The sequence below is a fragment of the Gopherus evgoodei genome, chromosome 1, assembly GCF_007399415.2.
Source record: "Gopherus evgoodei ecotype Sinaloan lineage chromosome 1, rGopEvg1_v1.p, whole genome shotgun sequence".
Taxonomy (NCBI): domain Eukaryota; kingdom Metazoa; phylum Chordata; order Testudines; family Testudinidae; genus Gopherus; species Gopherus evgoodei.
Window position 1 is genome coordinate 363,515,429 of NC_044322.1, and position 17,441 is coordinate 363,532,869.

The 17,441-nt window shown below is 43.7% G+C and overlaps 1 protein-coding gene across 3 annotated transcripts in view; it reads right to left on the reverse strand.

Annotated features, from left to right (window-relative positions):
- The window catches only part of AHCYL2 (adenosylhomocysteinase like 2), an 83,729-nt gene extending 66,755 nt beyond the window's left edge, over nucleotides 1-16,974 (reverse strand). The window contains exons 1-2 of one of the 3 annotated variants that reach the window (XM_030581425.1): nucleotides 16,538-16,974; nucleotides 737-845 (exon numbers count right to left, since the gene is read on the reverse strand). In XM_030581425.1, coding sequence (XP_030437285.1) covers nucleotides 737-845; nucleotides 16,538-16,594 — 166 coding nt within the window. In that variant the 5' untranslated portion in view covers nucleotides 16,595-16,974. Of the gene's footprint in view, nucleotides 1-736; nucleotides 846-5,916; nucleotides 6,064-12,819; nucleotides 12,862-16,537 lie in introns of those variants that run through there. The other 2 variants (XM_030581608.1, XM_030581517.1) reach the window with 2 other exon arrangements.
- Nucleotides 16,975-17,441: the final 467 nt, after the last annotated feature.

Sequence of the window (17,441 nt, forward strand, 5' to 3'; positions counted from 1 at the left end):
ATGATCCATCCCATCGCCCATTCCCAGCTTCTGGCAAACAGAGGCTAGGGACACCATTCCTACCCATATTAATAGCCACTGATGGACCTATCTTTCAGGAACGTATCTAGTTCTTTTTTGAACCCTGTTATAGCCTTGGCCTTCACAACATCCTCTGGCAAGGAGTTCCACAGGTTGACTCTGCATTGTGTGAAGTACATCCTTTTGTTTGTTTTAAACCTGCTGCCTATTCATTTCATTGAGTGACCCTTAGTTCTTGTGTTCAAAGACTGGTGTTGCGCACATGAGCGACCATCATGGGATCCACGCTGACACATACCTGAACAACAATTAGGACAGCTAATGTGGAGGAACATGATGAAATACAAGCACAGTTGTAAGCTGAGTGTGAAGTTGCATAAGCCTTGGAGGGGAGGAAGAGGAGTTGGAAAGACACATGAGGGATTTGAGAGGGAGCAATAGGGTTAGAGAGTCAGGGAAGCCTAAATCTGAGTTTTTAGCCAGACTCTGCATAAGAAACCCATTTAGTGTAGCATCCAAGTGCCAATTGTATATGGAGAGAAGAAAACAGCAACAAAATCTCTCTTCATCCCCTTTCCTAAACCTCTTAGAAGTATGAAAGAAAAAACTATGAGATCCCCAGGCTATGAGTGAAGGCCCAGCCGACAAATGGACAAAAGAACACTTGCAGCTTCAAGAGGCACATGGACAGAAGGGAGCCAGCAGTGGTACCTACCTGAGCTGTAGCTGTCTGTAGAGGATTGAGAGATGGAACGGGACAGAGAACGGCGACCAATCTTCGTTGGGCGCTTGTTAAATTCTTGCTTTTGGTCAGCAAACTGGATCTGTTAAGAAAGAATCCCAGTTACATGTGGTATAAAAAATCCATTGCCTGACAGGGTAGGTTAATCCTAACAGCCTCAACGACTACATTGGAGAAGGGCTACTTGCATTGTTTGAGTGGGGACTGAGTAGCAGTTTCTGTTATATAACTGAGGGTGTTAATTTGGGCCTAGCTTAGCACACATGGTATAAGCCCATTTCTCCTCCACAAACACTTCAAGCTCATGTTTCAATCACTTTTACCAACAGGCACACTAGTTAGAAGAATAAAGACATTCCTGTTCCAGTAATTTAAGTGCTTTTTCTAAAACTGAAAAGAGTGTGGATTATTAATCAGAAATCTGTAGAACTGAAGTGAAGATTATTTTATCAACCACCGACCTGACAAGAAATATGGAGACCATGAGATGCTAGATACCTTCTGTGCAAAAGACCCAAGATAGAAATAAAGCAACCCTCTTAGCAATACATCATGCACTGGATTATTTAAGATTTGCCATAGAAGATGTGACTATCATAATTCTGGAATGTGACACTTGGAGAACCCCCCAACCTACTGACTGCCTGGCAAGTTGACATATCTGTATAAATGTGGTTGCTACAAAGTCACAGAGGATGACAAAGTAATGGCTGGATCACACAATAAAGTTAGGATCACTTCATCTCTAGGGTGGAACATGACAGCTGTTTAATAGTGTACAGGAAACTCTGTGTAACAGGTCAAAAAGTGAAGAACACCACTTGCAGCTGAAAATGCCATAGGAGATTTATTTTCGCAAACTGTAATTATCCAGTTGGAATTTGGCCAGGGCACTGAAGCTAACACTCTTACCCTTACAAGCAATGCTCTGGTAATGAAGGCAGTATAAACACATCATGGCAGGGCTCTGTATTTACCCTCTCCCAATGATTAGATGTACTCAGTTAACTAGTAAAAAGATGGGAAGGGGGCGGTAACTGCCAACCCTGCAGACTCAGCTGGGATCTGAGAATCAAGATGAGTCCTTTCCAGCTCAGGCATAACCATCAATAATCAAAATCCTACAGGCCAAGTTAGGCTCTTGGCAACACCTGGGCAACCCTATTAACTTCAATGGATTTGCATACAACTGACTGAAAGATGGAAAATAATTCTACTGGAGTGCACAGGAAAGCTTAGTCTCCAGTTCACTCTCCTAGAGTTGTCTTGACTCCACCAGGCTAACAGAAATCAAAACGGATTTTTAGTTCGTAAAGTCAGCAGATCTATGCTGAAAGCATGCAGCAGACAGAGCTGCTAAGGTGGTGCCATTTTTATATAGACACCATTCAGAGTAAAATCACATGTAGCATCCTTACTTACATCCTCTGCCAATGTGCTTCAATCCTTTCATGGATGTTACATCTCTAGCAAAACCGGAGGAGTGGGCGATGGGGAGTTCTTATTCTTCCCAGTCCCGTGTCTTATTCCACCCTTGACCTCTGCTGAAACTGACAGTAAGAGGGCCAAATATAACAGTGGTTTTGTGATGTGGCCATTTGCCTAATAGGGACTGACTGACAAACCACATTCCACATAGACCACACAGATGTTGGATAGTAATAGCTACCAAACTGGACCAGATTTTTTACTGGAGAGCTACCACTGAAAGCTCCATTGCCCGATGCCTATCCCCAGACCCTTGAAGTCCCTATAAATGCATATCTTATAACTTTCAATGAAAGATTCTTTATTAAATAGAAGTTCAGTTCATTTAGAAAAAACACAAAAGTAATTTGAATTTCTCATTTTCCTAACTACAATTCTCTAGCAACTTTTCACCCAGAGATCACAAGGCACTCTGCAAGTTCTGAGCTAACATCTGAGGTGGGGACTCATGTTCTAACAAATGGAGAAACTAAAGCAAAATTTTATCTGACTCACGCAAGGTTACACAGCAGGCCAGTGGCAGCATCAAAGATAGATGCTAGGTAGTCTACTTTCACTCCTTCCCTGCTCTAACCACTATTACTATGCCGCAATTCAGCAAACACTGCAGAGCACATGTCTATTAGGCACAGATATATTCACTGCCGATATCTGACTTTTTATGCTAGCTAAATTTTAGCATTGATCCAAAGTCTTTTTTTGTGTGTGTGCTAACGTGTTAAAACTCTCTCAGTGAAACTGGAAATAACTCGTCACTTGATAATTAAGAATAATGGGCCAGATTCTTCCCTGGTGCAAATTGGCAAAGCTCCACTGACTTCACTGGAATCAATCTGCACCAACAGAGGAACTGGCCCAATAAGGGTTAAGTATTTACACCTTCAAAACACTGTAAAACCATGAATTGTGATTATTAACCCCTTAGGATATTTTAAGTAGTTGGTTCTGTTTAAGGATTTCTCCTAGCTGCCTGGAACTTGAGTCCTTTCTGGGAGCAGCTCAGATTCAAGCACAGTAACTTAAGCTGCAATGCTCTATATTGCCACAAGGGAGTGCTACATTTACAGTCCCGATGTCTCACTCCTTGCCTTAGCACAAGCAGGTAAGTAGCACTACATCACTAAAAGTCACTTCCATGTCCAATTTAATAGGAATACTGACTAGGTCAGACAAGACCACTTCATCCAGAACAAGGCCATGGCATGAAGCCTGGTAAGCAGGTAGAGATTATTGGGGCTGATCTGGTGATACCTCAAGTCTCCAGCAGGAATGCAGAGAACTGTTTTGGAACTTTGGCAAGGTCATTGGGCTAATAAAATTATTCTGCTGCAGTCATAGCTGTGGAAGAAAGGATTATAAGAAGGTTTACAACAGCAACCCAGGTTTTTCCTCTGATAATCCTAAAGCTGGTATTGCAGGAATCCTAGAATACTCAATCAACAATAAAATTTTACTGAACACCAGACAACAAACAGAAAAAGGCAAGTGGTCACTCAAATTAAGGTGAGAATCAGGAGTTGCACTTCCAGCCTTCAAATAGCTCTACTCCTTGTGATGTGGATTCTATGCACAATGGTCTACACATGCCCTTCTCTAAAGGCTGGTCTACACTGGGGGAGGAAATCGAACTAAGATACGCAACTCCAGCTACGAAGTCGAAGTATCTTAGTTCGACTTACCTGGCCGTCCTCGTGGTGGCAAATCGACTGCCGCGGCTCCCCTGTCGAAGCTGCTTACTCCTCCTGCCGAGGTGGAGTACGGGCGTCGATTCGCAGATCGATTTATTGCATCTAGACGAGATGCAATAAATTGATCCCCGATAGATCGATTACTACCTACCCGGATAGGAGGGTAGTATAGACGTACCCGAAGAAATTTGTTTTTCTGCAAGAATGCTCTTTTCATTTAAACAGATCCCTCCATGGCTAGAAGAGCTTTACCCCATCAGATTATTGGCATAAAATGATGCTCTAGGAAAAGTTAGATATGCTGGAAGGCTAACAAGGATGAATAACTCCTCCTGCAGAATTCAGGGGAAAAAAGCAACATTCTGTTAATATTCTTCGACATCATCTCTTAAGGGATTTTCATTACAAATGCTGTAAAAACTGCAATTATATTTAGCATTTATATAGCACATACAGAGATCTCAAAGCACTTTTTCCAAAGTAACAAAGGAATGTAAGTGACTTGCCCAAGTTCACAGATTAAACCAGTGACCAAATTACAAAGAACTAGAACCCAGGTCATGTTACTACCACATCTCAGCTCTAACCACAGGAATGCCGACTCAAGCCAAGAGTGAGTAACTAAAACAGGGCACTGAACCCCAAGACATGGCACTTATATGCCAAACCAACAGCAGCACTATATATAGCAATGATATGCCTTCCTGTCCACACCCCAGTAGTGTTTTTAACTAGTGTAATATTTCACTAAGTCCCTCTCATGAAACTATACCCTTCCACTCTCATTCACAGTCCTGTGTAGATCAATAATTGGAATTTGGTTTCTGTCGGACAATTACTATAACCAGCTCAGTCTGGTTGTATATTATATACATATTTCTTATGTACATGCATACACACAGTATGATGGTGATACACACATACATACACGATCATACTGTGTGTGGGTGTGTGTGTATATACACATATGCACACAAACATTTTTTTTTTAAATGGTACAATTTCTAGATCAGGACTGCAGTTCAGAATTGGAATCTCTGCAATAGAAACACGCCCTACCTAGACACGTAAGAATTGAGATCTTTAAACTTCATTTATTGTCAGACCAAAATTCTCATTTAAAATTCTATTAATTCACACCCGTTCTCCACAAGGCTACGCTACCCCCGAAAGAGCTGTTTTCCTGCTGCGCCTGAGACAAGCTACCACCATAACCTGTAATCAAGACTCTCCCTTGCTATTTGACACCAACAAAAGCAAGGATACTGATTACATGTAGAACTTGTTTAGACCAAGAAACAAAAGTCCCTCTGAAGGTAACAATCAATTTCCCAGGAGAGTTAGTTTTCAGGTGATAAATTCTAAGACCCTTAAAAATGACAAACATTTGGATTTAGGAGACTGACCTGCTTCGACCATCTGTGGTTATATAGAAATTGCTTCTAACAGCCATATAGATCTTTTCAGGACGGACTGATTCAGGCTGGAATTCATGCAAGATCCACAAGGGTTAATGATTTCTAAATGCAGGTGCATGGTCACTTCTTTTTAAAGAAGTAAGATACAGCCCCCCTCTTCCTGAGGAAGCTGCCCAAGAGCCCCAATTTAAGACCAGCTCTGCACGGATTTACAAAGCTCAATAGCAAGTATGGCCATCGGAAGCTCTGGTTTTCACATGCTGGTTTGTCCCGTCCAAACTCCTCGCTCCAGATTTCCACTATACCTTCCCACAGGTACGGTCTGAAGAGAAACGACAGAACGTCTCTAAAATAACAAGTTCAACTCAAAGCTGCGGCACATAAACCCCTATCTTGAGAGGAAACAGCCAAACAAAGATGCGTTCTCTGGAGATTATGCTCCATTTACACCAGGTGAAGGGGCTTAGTCGATACCAAAAGTAAGTGACTGGGGAGAAAAACAAACAATTGTACTTTGTTCTAGAAAGTCTATAGTATGGTACCTAAAGGCTGCCCTCACCTGGGCTTTAATCTCTGAATCGCCATTCACAATGTACTTCTTCTTGTTCAGCATAGCGTTATTATCTACAGCTCTTCTGCAATCCTTCCAGTCCAGTGTAGTTGCTGGCCATTCATTTATACCTCCAGCATCAGAAATCCTGTCAGCTCTGGTTTCAAGTCTATTTTATTGTGGCAGGAGGAGGGCAGGTAAGGAGAGCGCTACGTTTGCCTGGGTTTCCAGCTCCCTCTCCTGTGGCCCATTTGGCAGGGAAGAACCCCAAGATTTAACGAGGCATTTCTGTTAGCATCTCACAAACAAGTCCGAGCATTTTTTCTTTTTTGTTTTACACTGAGTTACAATGTTCCCCGACCTCTAACCTATTAGCAGCGGTTTCTAACATGGCCTGACTTGTGTGTGCATAACAATCGCTTATTTATATAACCGGTACATTTTCTTGCTTGCTATAATTAACTTGCTAATTAGGCTCTTTTTAACTTGGGTTCTCCTCCATCTCCCTTTCCCAATGTCAGATGATTACATTAACAGAGCCTCATTAGAACAAAATTAATTAATGGGCAACTAAAACAACGAAGGCATGTTAGGTTGGTAAATGTTTTTCAAATGATGCCAATCCCCATGGCAGCAAGCACAGAGCTCTCTGTCCTTGGAAGGGTCAAGCCCTTTCAGAACACGGGGCCTCTTGGGGGAATGACAAGATTAACACCTACCTAGCTGCTGCTGCTTCAGACTATCAATTTCTCTATGTTATAGATTCCCCCCAATGCAGGAGAGGGGAGAAAAGGAGAATAATGAATAAGATAGGCACAAAAGAGCACTCATACTAGTGTAGTACACAGGGCACAGCTCTGTTACACATTTGCTAAGCAAGGGTCGTCTCATTTGTAATAGAAGACTTGAAACGAGACAGATTTTTATTTCGTACTTAATGGGTCAGATCATTATTCCACAGCTGGCTACTTTGACCTGTTCACAGAACAATTTTGTCCCTTCTGGATGGGCTCAAGGCAATCTGCTACAGTGCTCAAGGCAGGGTTGCTACAGAACTTCAATGTGTATGTACAGAATAGTTTATACGGGAAGAGTCACAGTACATAATTGGATTAGCTAATGGCAAAATACAGCAAGTTTTCCACCTTCCCCCAGCATTCTATGCTATCAAACACTTCACTAAGTTCCAGTAATGGGTTTTTGCTCTTCTATAGCACATTTCATCAGAGGGTCTCAAAGCACTTAAACAGTATGAAAAGACAGTTACCTTTTTCATAATCGGTGTTCTTCGAGATGTTTTGCTCATGTCTATTCCACAATAGGCGTGCGTGCTTGCCACATGCACTGGTGTCAGAAGTTTCTCCCCTAGCAGTTCCCGTAGGGGAGCGCCCTAGCGACCCCTGAAGTGGTGCCTCCATGGCGAGGTGTAAGGGGCGCTGCGCACTCCCCCTACCCTCAGTTCCTTCTTGCCGGACAACTCCGACAGAGGTGAAGGAGGGCAGGATGTGGAATAGACGTGAGCAACACATCTCGAAGAACACCAGTTATGGAAAAGGTAACTGTCTTTTCTTCTTCTAGTGATTGCTCATGTGTATTCCACATTAGGTGATTCCAAGCTATATCTGTTGGAGGTGGGTAGGAGTTCACAAATTCTCATGATGGAGCACAGCCCTGCCGAACCTGGCGTCTTCCCTGGTCTGGGAAATGATCGTGTAATGCGAGGTGAACGTGTGATTTGAAGAACATGTGGCAGCCCTGCAAATGTCATGAATGGGGACATGGGCTAAAAAGGCAGTCAACGAGCCTTGCGCCCTAGTCAAGTGTGCCCTCACAATTGACGGCGGAGGGATTCCCACCAGGTCATAACAGGTACCACACACTGAAGGAACAAGAGTTCTGGGGACGAGCTGCAGCAAGGCTGGAGCAGAGCAGTTCTGAAGCACCTTCACTGGCGGCAAGAAGGAATTGAGGGTTGGGGGAGCACGCAGCACCCCTTATACTGCACCATGGAGGCACCACTCCAGGGGTCACTAGGGATGCTCCCCTATGGCTACTGCTAGGGGAAAAACTTCTGACACTGGTGCACGTGGCGAGCACGCACACCTATTGTAGAACACACATGAGCAATCACTCAAAGAAGAATCACAGCATCCCTGGGAGGTAGGGACATAAAGAATCCCCATTTTATAAGTGGGAAAACAAATATTCTGTCTCACAAAGATGATCTGCAGTTGAGATGGGAACAGAACCCAAGGATCCTAACTCTTCATCTTTTGCTTTAAGCATTAGACAACACTCCACCAATATCAAATTTGGGTGTCAATCTTCAGTTTCATTCATTGCTAAAAGTCAGCTAATGTAGTTCTGGAGTGAAAAGTTACAGCTGTCTAATAGGACACAGCAACACCACTGCGTAGCTTATGACAAAGTGAAGAAATATATTACTTCAATTGAAAATGCACAGAGGATTTGAGAGGTGCAAAACTATTATTCCAACTGGAAATTTGCCAGGACATTGGGATTAACACCACTGTTGCATCCCAGGCTAGATCTTCATGGAAAAAGAGGTGTGTTTTTACTATCTTACTGTAAATTCCTAGAGAAGACAGTTTTTTACATTGAAAGAGCTGTTCAAGTTACTTTTCTTGATGTAAAATCTTAGTGGAGAGGAGGCACAGGTACTTTTGACTTCGCTCTCTTTAATGGAGGTCAACCATACATCCTCCACTTATGGTTTACCCTGAGTAGCTATGTCAAGGTAAAAAACACTCTTTCCCCCCCAGTGAAAAGAGAGCCTAAGGCATCAAAGCTTAACAGACTATGTAACCCACAAATAACCTACTTAACAACTATCTTGTCAAGAAAAAAGGTTGCAACATGCTTGTTCTTTGAGGAGGTTAAAATGTAGAGAGAATCACATTCAGTCCTACTGAAGTCCAGTGCTGTACCAGAGTTTGAGAAGATGGTTAATACATGTTTTTAATTATCTGTGCTACAAAGACAAAAGTGCCTTTAACAGTGCAATGTGCAGGAGGTCAGACTAGATCAGTGGTTCTCAAACTGTTGGACTCGTGACCCCTTTCACACAGCAAGCCTCTGAGTGCGACCCCCCTTATAAATAAAAAACTTCTTTTATATATTTAACACCATTATAAATGCTGGAGGCGAAGCGGGGTTTGGGGTGGAGGCTGACGGCTCATGACCCCTCATGTAATAACCTTGCGACCCCCTGAAGGGTCACAAGCCCCAGTTTGAGAACCTCTGGACTAGATGATCATGATGGTTCCTTTTGACCTTAAAGTCTATGAGTCTGCAAATACAGGGGTTGTAATCTGGTCTTCCAACAATGTTAACGTGACCATGTTGTGTATATGGAATATTTTTCTATTCCTGTTTGCTTTGTTAATTGTAGGTCTTAATATACTACTATAGTATACCCATAAAAAACAGTATGTAATATACAGGAGTGAATGCTGCAGACTTCAAGACTAAGCTTGATAAATTTATAGAGGGGATGGTATGATGGGATAGCCTAATATTGGCAATTAACTGATCTTTGATTATTTGCAAGTAAATATGCCCAGTGGTCTGTGATGGGATGTTTGATGGGGTGGGATCTGAGTTACTACAGAGAATTCTTTCCTGGGTGCTGGCTGGTGAGTCTTGCCCACAAGCTCAGGGTTTAACTGATCGCCATATTGGGATCGGGAAGAAATTTTCCTCCAGGGCAGATTGGCAGAGGCCCTGGAGGTTTTTCACCTTCCTCTGCAGCATGGGGCATGGGTCACTTGCTGGAGGATTCTCTGCACCTTGAGGTCTTTAAACCACGATTTGAGGACTTCAATGACTCAGACATAGGTTAGGGCTTTGTTACAGGAGTGAGTGGGTGAGATTCTGCGGCCTGCATTGTGCAGGTCAGACTAGATGATCATTACGGTCCCTTCTGACCTTAAAGTCTATGAGTCTAACTAACTTTGGAAACATCTTGAGTGCTTGATTTTGGAAACAGAGCTTGCAGGAATGCTTGCTTTTTTCACTTAACATCTCTAGTTTCTTTTAAGGAACAAAGGAAAAGAAATGGGGGATACCGATTTTGTGCAGCCTACAAGTTCATGGGGATTTGCTAATGGAGCTTATAAATTCCTTGCTCCACAGCAAACGGACTTGTAGAAATAAAACAGGGCAAACTCTAAATTACTCTACAGCTAATCAGAATGCAATGATCAGTAAGATCTCTATCATATCAAGTTAGATATTTCACAGTCTAGCCTTTATTTAGTTATTCCTGTGAGAAACAAGGTGATAAGAATGTCTCTTTCCAATGGGAAAATTCCTAGACTCTCAGAATACCCAACTGGGTTAAATGATTTTACACAAACTTACCAAAAAGTTCCATCAAAAAGACGAGAAACTTAAAGCAAAGAACAAGTAACTATCATCCCAAAATAGTTTAGAAAGTTACGAGGCTGTAAAAATAACAGGACTAAAACGGAAACTTGTTTGGCAATCTCACCTAGAGTGGTTATGACCAGCATGAATTATGATAATACTTTGCCCTTAATAGCACTTCCTATCAGAGGATCTCAAAGTGCTTTATTTAATGCTCCCAGTGTTCCCATGAGGAAAGTATTACCCTATTAACAGATGGAAAAATGGAGGTACAGACAGGTATGCAACTTGCCAGAGCTCATAATGAGCAGAGACTGGAATTGAATCCTCTGAAAACTGTGCTTTAACCACTAGATTTGTGAAAAGACCCCAGCCGACTAAGATCTCATCATTTTTCAGGAAAAAAACCCCACATGACTGCAACAACACACAATACCCTGGTTACCAGGAGAGGTGCTTTATATCCTGTTACACTTTCCTACATGAAATCAGAGACGTGCGTATGGATGCCTGGTGTTAATAGCTGAGACGCCTCCAAAACACACACAACTGGCTTGCTGAAGCAGACACAATGCTTTTCCCTCCACTGTGACACCAACTCACTCCTTGCTTATCGACAACAGCTGCCTTGCTCAAAATGAGCTGTAAAATGTGAAGGTTAAGTTACTTCAGTTAACTTCTAACCCTGACTCCTTCAGCTATGTTCAAAAGACTTATGATTCATATCCTTTTTGAGGAGGGAGCTGTAGAAGTGTTCCAAACTTTCTCATGCCTTAAATTAATGTGTAATCCTGACAACTCTACTTGTTGAGCCAAGGCCTATGCTAAAGCTTTAAGTGTTTAAGATTCCAGCCCTACAGCTAAAATGTCACATGGATTCTAACTAGTGGATTAATGTGTACATTTTAACCCTTTGTAATTCTGAAGCACAATCCGAACTTCTCCCAATAATGTATCTTATTATCCAGACATCTTGCAGTTGCCAGGTCATTTGCTGTCTGGGAGGCTATAGGCATCCATCTAGAGCAGAAGTCCCCAAAGTGTGGAGACCGCTCCCCTAGAGGGGAGTGGAGGACCATCCAGGGGGGTGCAGCGGGGCCCACACCAGTCCTCCTGGGGGCGGGGAGGGCATGCCATCCAGCCCCTCCCCACCCCCAGATCTATTCTGGTCCAGCCCCCAGCCATGTCCCCTGCTCCTGGCACTGTCCCTAGCCTCGGCCGCTGACTGCGGCTCCTTTCCCAGCCCGGGGCCAAGGCAGAAGGCAAGGCCAGGAGTGGAGCTGCACCTGGCCGCAGGCCTGGCTGCTGGCCCCCACTGCAGCCAGGTTGCAGCTATGCTCCCACCCCGAGCCACAGCACTGGCTCCCGGCTCCATGCATGCCTGGCCTCATCCCCAGCCGCGACTTTGTTCCCAGCCCGGGGCTGGGGCTGAGGGCAAGGCCGGGAGCGGAGCCACACCTGGCTGTGAGCTCAGCTGCCAACCTCGGCCTCGGCTGCCTGCTCCCACCGCAGCCTGGCTGTGGCTACCCTTCTGCCCCTGTCCCCCAGATATGGTCCCGGCCCACCCCCAGCTGCAGCCCCAGCCTTGGCCCCCTTATCCCTCCTCCCAGCCATGGTCCCGCTCCCAGACCCGGGGGGGGGTTGGGGGGGGATGTGGATAGGGGTATGGGGGGGCGCAACCCTCAAAAGTTTGAGTACTGCTGATCTAGAATACTTCTAGTGCACCTAGAATCTCAGTGCAGTGCTAAAAGAAATGAAAATCAAATATTAGACCATTGCCTAGAATAGTACAAACTCTAGCTTGAGAGTTGAGTATATTCTACCACTTCACAGGAGACCTAGGATGGAGGTTGAACTTGGTCCTCAGACCTCTTGGATATCAGTGCCAACAAGGGACTGAATAACGATATATTGCAATCAAGCCCACCCTCATACCCAGTGGCTTGTTCAGACTACCTCCTGCCCAAATAGGTCTTAGCAGATGAGTACAAGTTTCACACGTGGATGCCAGGAAAATCCCTTCCCCTCACTGCCATTGCTAGGCTTCTCCACTAAAAATCTTCCCACCATGGCCAAATTGATACAGCTCCACTGGTGGAAGTGTTAATGGAGACAAGACTCCAAGCAGACACTAGAATTTTATCACTATGTTCATATAACGGTTCAGAGCAGGCTTATGTAATACAGGTAAAAATGCTGCAATCTGATAGTCCCTAGTCTATATTATGGCTACCACCACAGCAACCATGTTTGGAAGTGCGCTGGTGGGAAATTTTTAATAAAACAGCTTTGTGTGGACAAGGCCAAAGAGAGACTCGGATGAGGAACGACAAACATTTACAAATGGAGAAAATAGTTCCCCAAACTTGTTACCAGGCCTGTTTGTAGTGGCACTGTGATAGCTGAAACCAAGCGGCAAGGTTCTTTCCATATTATTTCAAGTTGCTCAGGTAACAAAAGGGGGCTTTGTTGTCTCCAGTATAAAATCATAAGATCAGAGAAGTTAGACAGGAAAACACCTACCTGTTGGGTCCTCAAGGCAGGATACATTTCCCCCAGCAGTGAATGCATTTGATGTTGAAATGATACTACAGTTGATCTTAGTCACAGGCCCAAAACCAGCAAGTTTTTCCACTTAGTTTGAAAAGTGCTGAAGAAGTTCCTTTAATGCGCTTGCTACGGGCCATCTGCATGTGTTGTCCAGGAATCTCTGCTGTCTGGACCCACATGTACAGTATTCGACACACACTACACAGGAACAGCCTTTTCCCAGAGCAATGAGTTATCATTACAGGTGAAACCGGTTCCCTCTGTGCACTCTGAGCTATTACCATGTCTTCAACATGAAACTGCTGAAGTCTCCAGAAAGAATCCACTTGCCTGGGAGTCGCTGGTGTCTCACCAGCACTACCAGTGCACTAAGTATGGTTTTTTACTGACACCAGATAAGGGAACTTTTGCTGAATTTTAAAGGGCAGATCTGAAAATCCCGCACTTGATTTTATAATTGCCCGAGGTCCCCAGCAGTACTTCTGATCCTGATCACATTGGGGTTAGAATCATATGAGCCACAACTGCATTTAAACCGGGGGTTTGCTAGCAGGATTCGTCTACCAAAAAGTTTCCCTTGATTGATGTGGACAGAGATTTGCTTAAGGCCAGTATTTAGACCAAGCTATAGGATTACCTGAGAGGTTATCTACGATTAAGGCTACGATTTTGTCATGGAGGTTGCAGAAGTCCCAGAATCCATGACTTCCAGAGACCTCTGTGACTCCAGCTCGTGGTGGCGGGAAGCTGCAGGGTCCCCCTGCCGCATGTGATGGCTGGTGGGGGGTACCCTGCAGCTCCCAGATGCTGCAGACAGCGGGGGCCCCCGGAGCTCTGAGACATGGGAGGCTCCGAGCCAAGCAGCTCCCAGCCGCCAAGGGCAGTGGGGAAAGCTGGAGCTCTGAGCCTCCCAGTAGGGTGGAGGCCCTGGAGCTCCGAGCCGGAGCCACTGCAGCTGCCCAGCCTCTGCGGGTGGTGTGGGGACTCTGCAGCTCCCCATTTTGTCAAGGATATTTTTAGTAAAAGTCACAGACAGGTCACGGGCTTCCATGAATATTCCGCGACACATCCATGACTTTTACTAAAAATATCCATGACAAAATCTTAGCCTTATCTATACCACCATCTATGCACAGTCCAGATCTCAGCTTCATTGAGGGTCACAGTAGTCCCCCAACATAGTTAACACTGGGTTCATTCTCCTCAATCATGTATTAACCCTATTCCTGTTTTGTTCTTCAGCCCTGTAAAACTTCAGGTGTGTAGCACAATTCAGGAACACCTAAACTACAAGACTGTTTTGAATCACGTCAGGAGATTGCTGTGTTGCAACTGATTCTTCCAATGCAGTGAAAGTTGTATGTGGGTCCTTAAGCTCGGCTGTTGTACAAACCAGTTTAAAATACAGCTTGGCTGACGTGTGCAGAAGGGACTAAACGCAGGTTTAGTTAAAAATCAGTGCTTTATTTAACGTGAGAACCTAGGTTGGAACCTAGGTTAGAACAAGTGGCAAAGAGTTCTGTGGCACCTTATAGACTAACAGACGTTTTGAAGCATGAGCTTTCGTGGGTGAATACCCACTTCGTCAGATGCAGGTTAGAACAGTGATTCGTTGTAATCCCCGAACTCCCTGAATCTTAACACCCCACAACTCTGAGAGGGGTAGCAGGTTTGAAATAAAGACCCAAACCAACATGTGAATTTTGCAGTTCAGGACAATCTTTACTTATAGCATGGTTGGACACATTCAGACTGATTAAGCATGGCTGTTAAACACAACCACAAGCTCTTTGTAGATGGGACCTTGTAGCACAGACTTTTTAAAAACATATTTTTTCCTGAAAAAATACGTGTCCAGATCACAAAGAGAAACTGTTACAGCCCTGCTAACAACCACCACATTTAAACTTATTTTCTGCTAGCACGGGTCAGATCCCAGTATGATTACCTTTGCCCTAAAGATATAGAAATTATGAATGACCAAACTAAAACCTAGTTCATAAACAGAAATCCCTATTTGAAGGTATTTGAATCAGTATAAAATAGACACTTCTAAAGTGTCAAATGTTATGCAAAGTTGTAGCAATGCTGACCTTCAAATGTAATAACAATTTCTTAATACTGTGACATAAAATACAAGATAAGTTGGGGTAAAGTACGGTAGATAATTTCACTCTGTAGAACACCAGCAGGCCAGGGAAAGAAAATGACAGCTTAATAATTACTGTAAAACTTTCAGTGACTAGCAAAACTTTAGTGACTGTAGAGAGACTAATTAACGCTGAATTACTCCAGAGGACTAATCAGATCAGAACTAAAGATATTTTTATAGCTTTGAGTGTTTATATCAGACCGGTTCAAATACTATATTTACCACTGGCTATTTGCAAAGCTTGATGCTGCAACACATTTTTAAGTTCCTACAGAAATCCAAATCTCTTGCTTTACTGTCCTAAAACAAATCAGAGGCCTTCCTTAGGCTTTCTCTACACTGGTACCTGAATAACAAAACTTTTGTCAGAGGTGTTAAAAGAACACTCCCCCAAAAGACAAAAGCTTTGTTGATGAAAAGCGCCAGTGCGAACAGCGCCTGCTGACAAAGCTACTGCCACTTGTTGGGGTGGAAGTTTTTATCGGCAGGAGAGCTCTCTCCCGCTGACAAACAGCAGCAACACCGCACGGCTTTTAGCGGCACGGCTGTAGCGGCACAGTCCTGTCGCTAAAAGGTGTGTAGTGTAGACACAGCCTAGGAAGAGCTGGTAAGAGTCAACTTTTCAAACAGAAAGAAGTTAGGCTGTAAAACGTGAGTAGCAATCTGGGAAGGCGTAACAGCTCTCAATATGGTGCTCTTTTGCGCTGGGATGGCATAAGCATGTTTAAATCATGGTAGGTCCACAGACACTTTCTCCAGTGGAAGCTGTCCCCCAGACACAAACTTTAACTGTCCAAGTGCTGGCTAGTTTTGAAAACAGAATCTCTACGTTGTCAACCATTTCAAGAACTCCTCATGTCAAAGGAGCAAAGCAGAGAAAACATTATTTCAGCTCTCACTGTGTTTCCTCTCCTGCCCTCTTACTGGCTGAGGTGAGGCTGAGCAGCACATGTTGCTCTGAGTATCAGTTGCCTGTTTTAAAATTAACGTTAGGGAAGGTAACCAAGACAAAAGCAACACAGATGCCATTTCAAAGACGGAGTCCTACTTAGTAATAAACATTAAGACTGCCAAAGAAAGAATAAAGAGTGTTTGCTATGCATATCTTGTTCTCAGAGTAGACAATGCAATGCACCCCAGAAGATTATTCTGCACTTCCAGTGGTTTTTCCTCCATGTATCTCAGATTGCTTTATAAACATCAAGTCCTTACACAATCCCCCTGTGAAACAGGAAAATAGTATCCCCATTCCATAGATAGAGACTATTTCTAGTGCCATTTGACCTTTTACAGTTAGACTGGAGAATATATGAACAATGAAGAATAATCCTGCGTTGGCAGGGAGATGAGACTACTGGATCTTGCCTGCCTCTGACTTTAATGATTCCCATTCCTGGTAAATGTTATTATACTTGAGTACAATGCAGTAAAATTGCGCCTGGCATAAATCCACTTGACAAACAGAAACTCTCTTTAGAAATACAGTAGTGACTCATTTGCTGTGTATTAACTAAAATAATAAACTATACGTCAACTCACCATCCACTCTGGCATGTGGAAAGCAGAGGTACCTGCACTGCTGTCCCATTTCTCCATGGCTGAGACTTTTCAAGTTTGTTCAGTAGCAAAGGAAATTGCTATTTGGATGTGCAAAAAAAGATATGCACAGTGTACGCGCACACTCAAAGTCAAGAGCCAAGCTCCTAGCTTTTCAGGAGCTCACAATAGGCGTCAGTGGCTGCACCCCCTTCCAGCACAGGCCTTCTATTCAAATCAGCCTCCTTAGTCACGTGCTCAGACAGACGATAGGCAGTTCCATGGACAGATTCAATGCCTCATTTCTGTTTGAAACCCTGGCTCAGATAACGCTCTCAAACACAGTTTCCCTTGTGGCTACTTCATATTTTCAGCTGGGCACTGCATGATGCATAAGCCTCTCTCTACAGACTTTTAGCTCCAGTTGAGTGCAGAGTGCATGCCTGGCAACCTTGCTTTTGTGTGTGTGTGATATCTATCAATGGCCGGCCTGCCTACGCCCCTAAGAATACGTCACCCAAAATGCTGATACTGTGATCAATAAGGATCAAGGTCAAGAACGCACTTCTATTTTTATAGCTACTTTTTGCACTGTATTGTAAACATGTGTCTCCTTGAATGTAGCTGGATACTTGATAGCATTAAAAGTTCATGTAACTCTGAACAAAATAGCAGAGTGCCTCTAGCTGCTAAAAATGTACTCCTGGCAAACTAGCAAACCAGTGTAGCTAAAATTAACTAAGTGACACAATTTTGTGTAGAACTCGGTAAATATTGTTTTTAAAGAATATATGCATTTATCAGACTCAGAGAAAAGCTGTGGAGTGTATTCACTTGTTCACAGCTCCCTCTGCTGGGCAACGTGCGCACCCTTCCTTTTGGAAGTACACCTCTACCCCGATAGAAT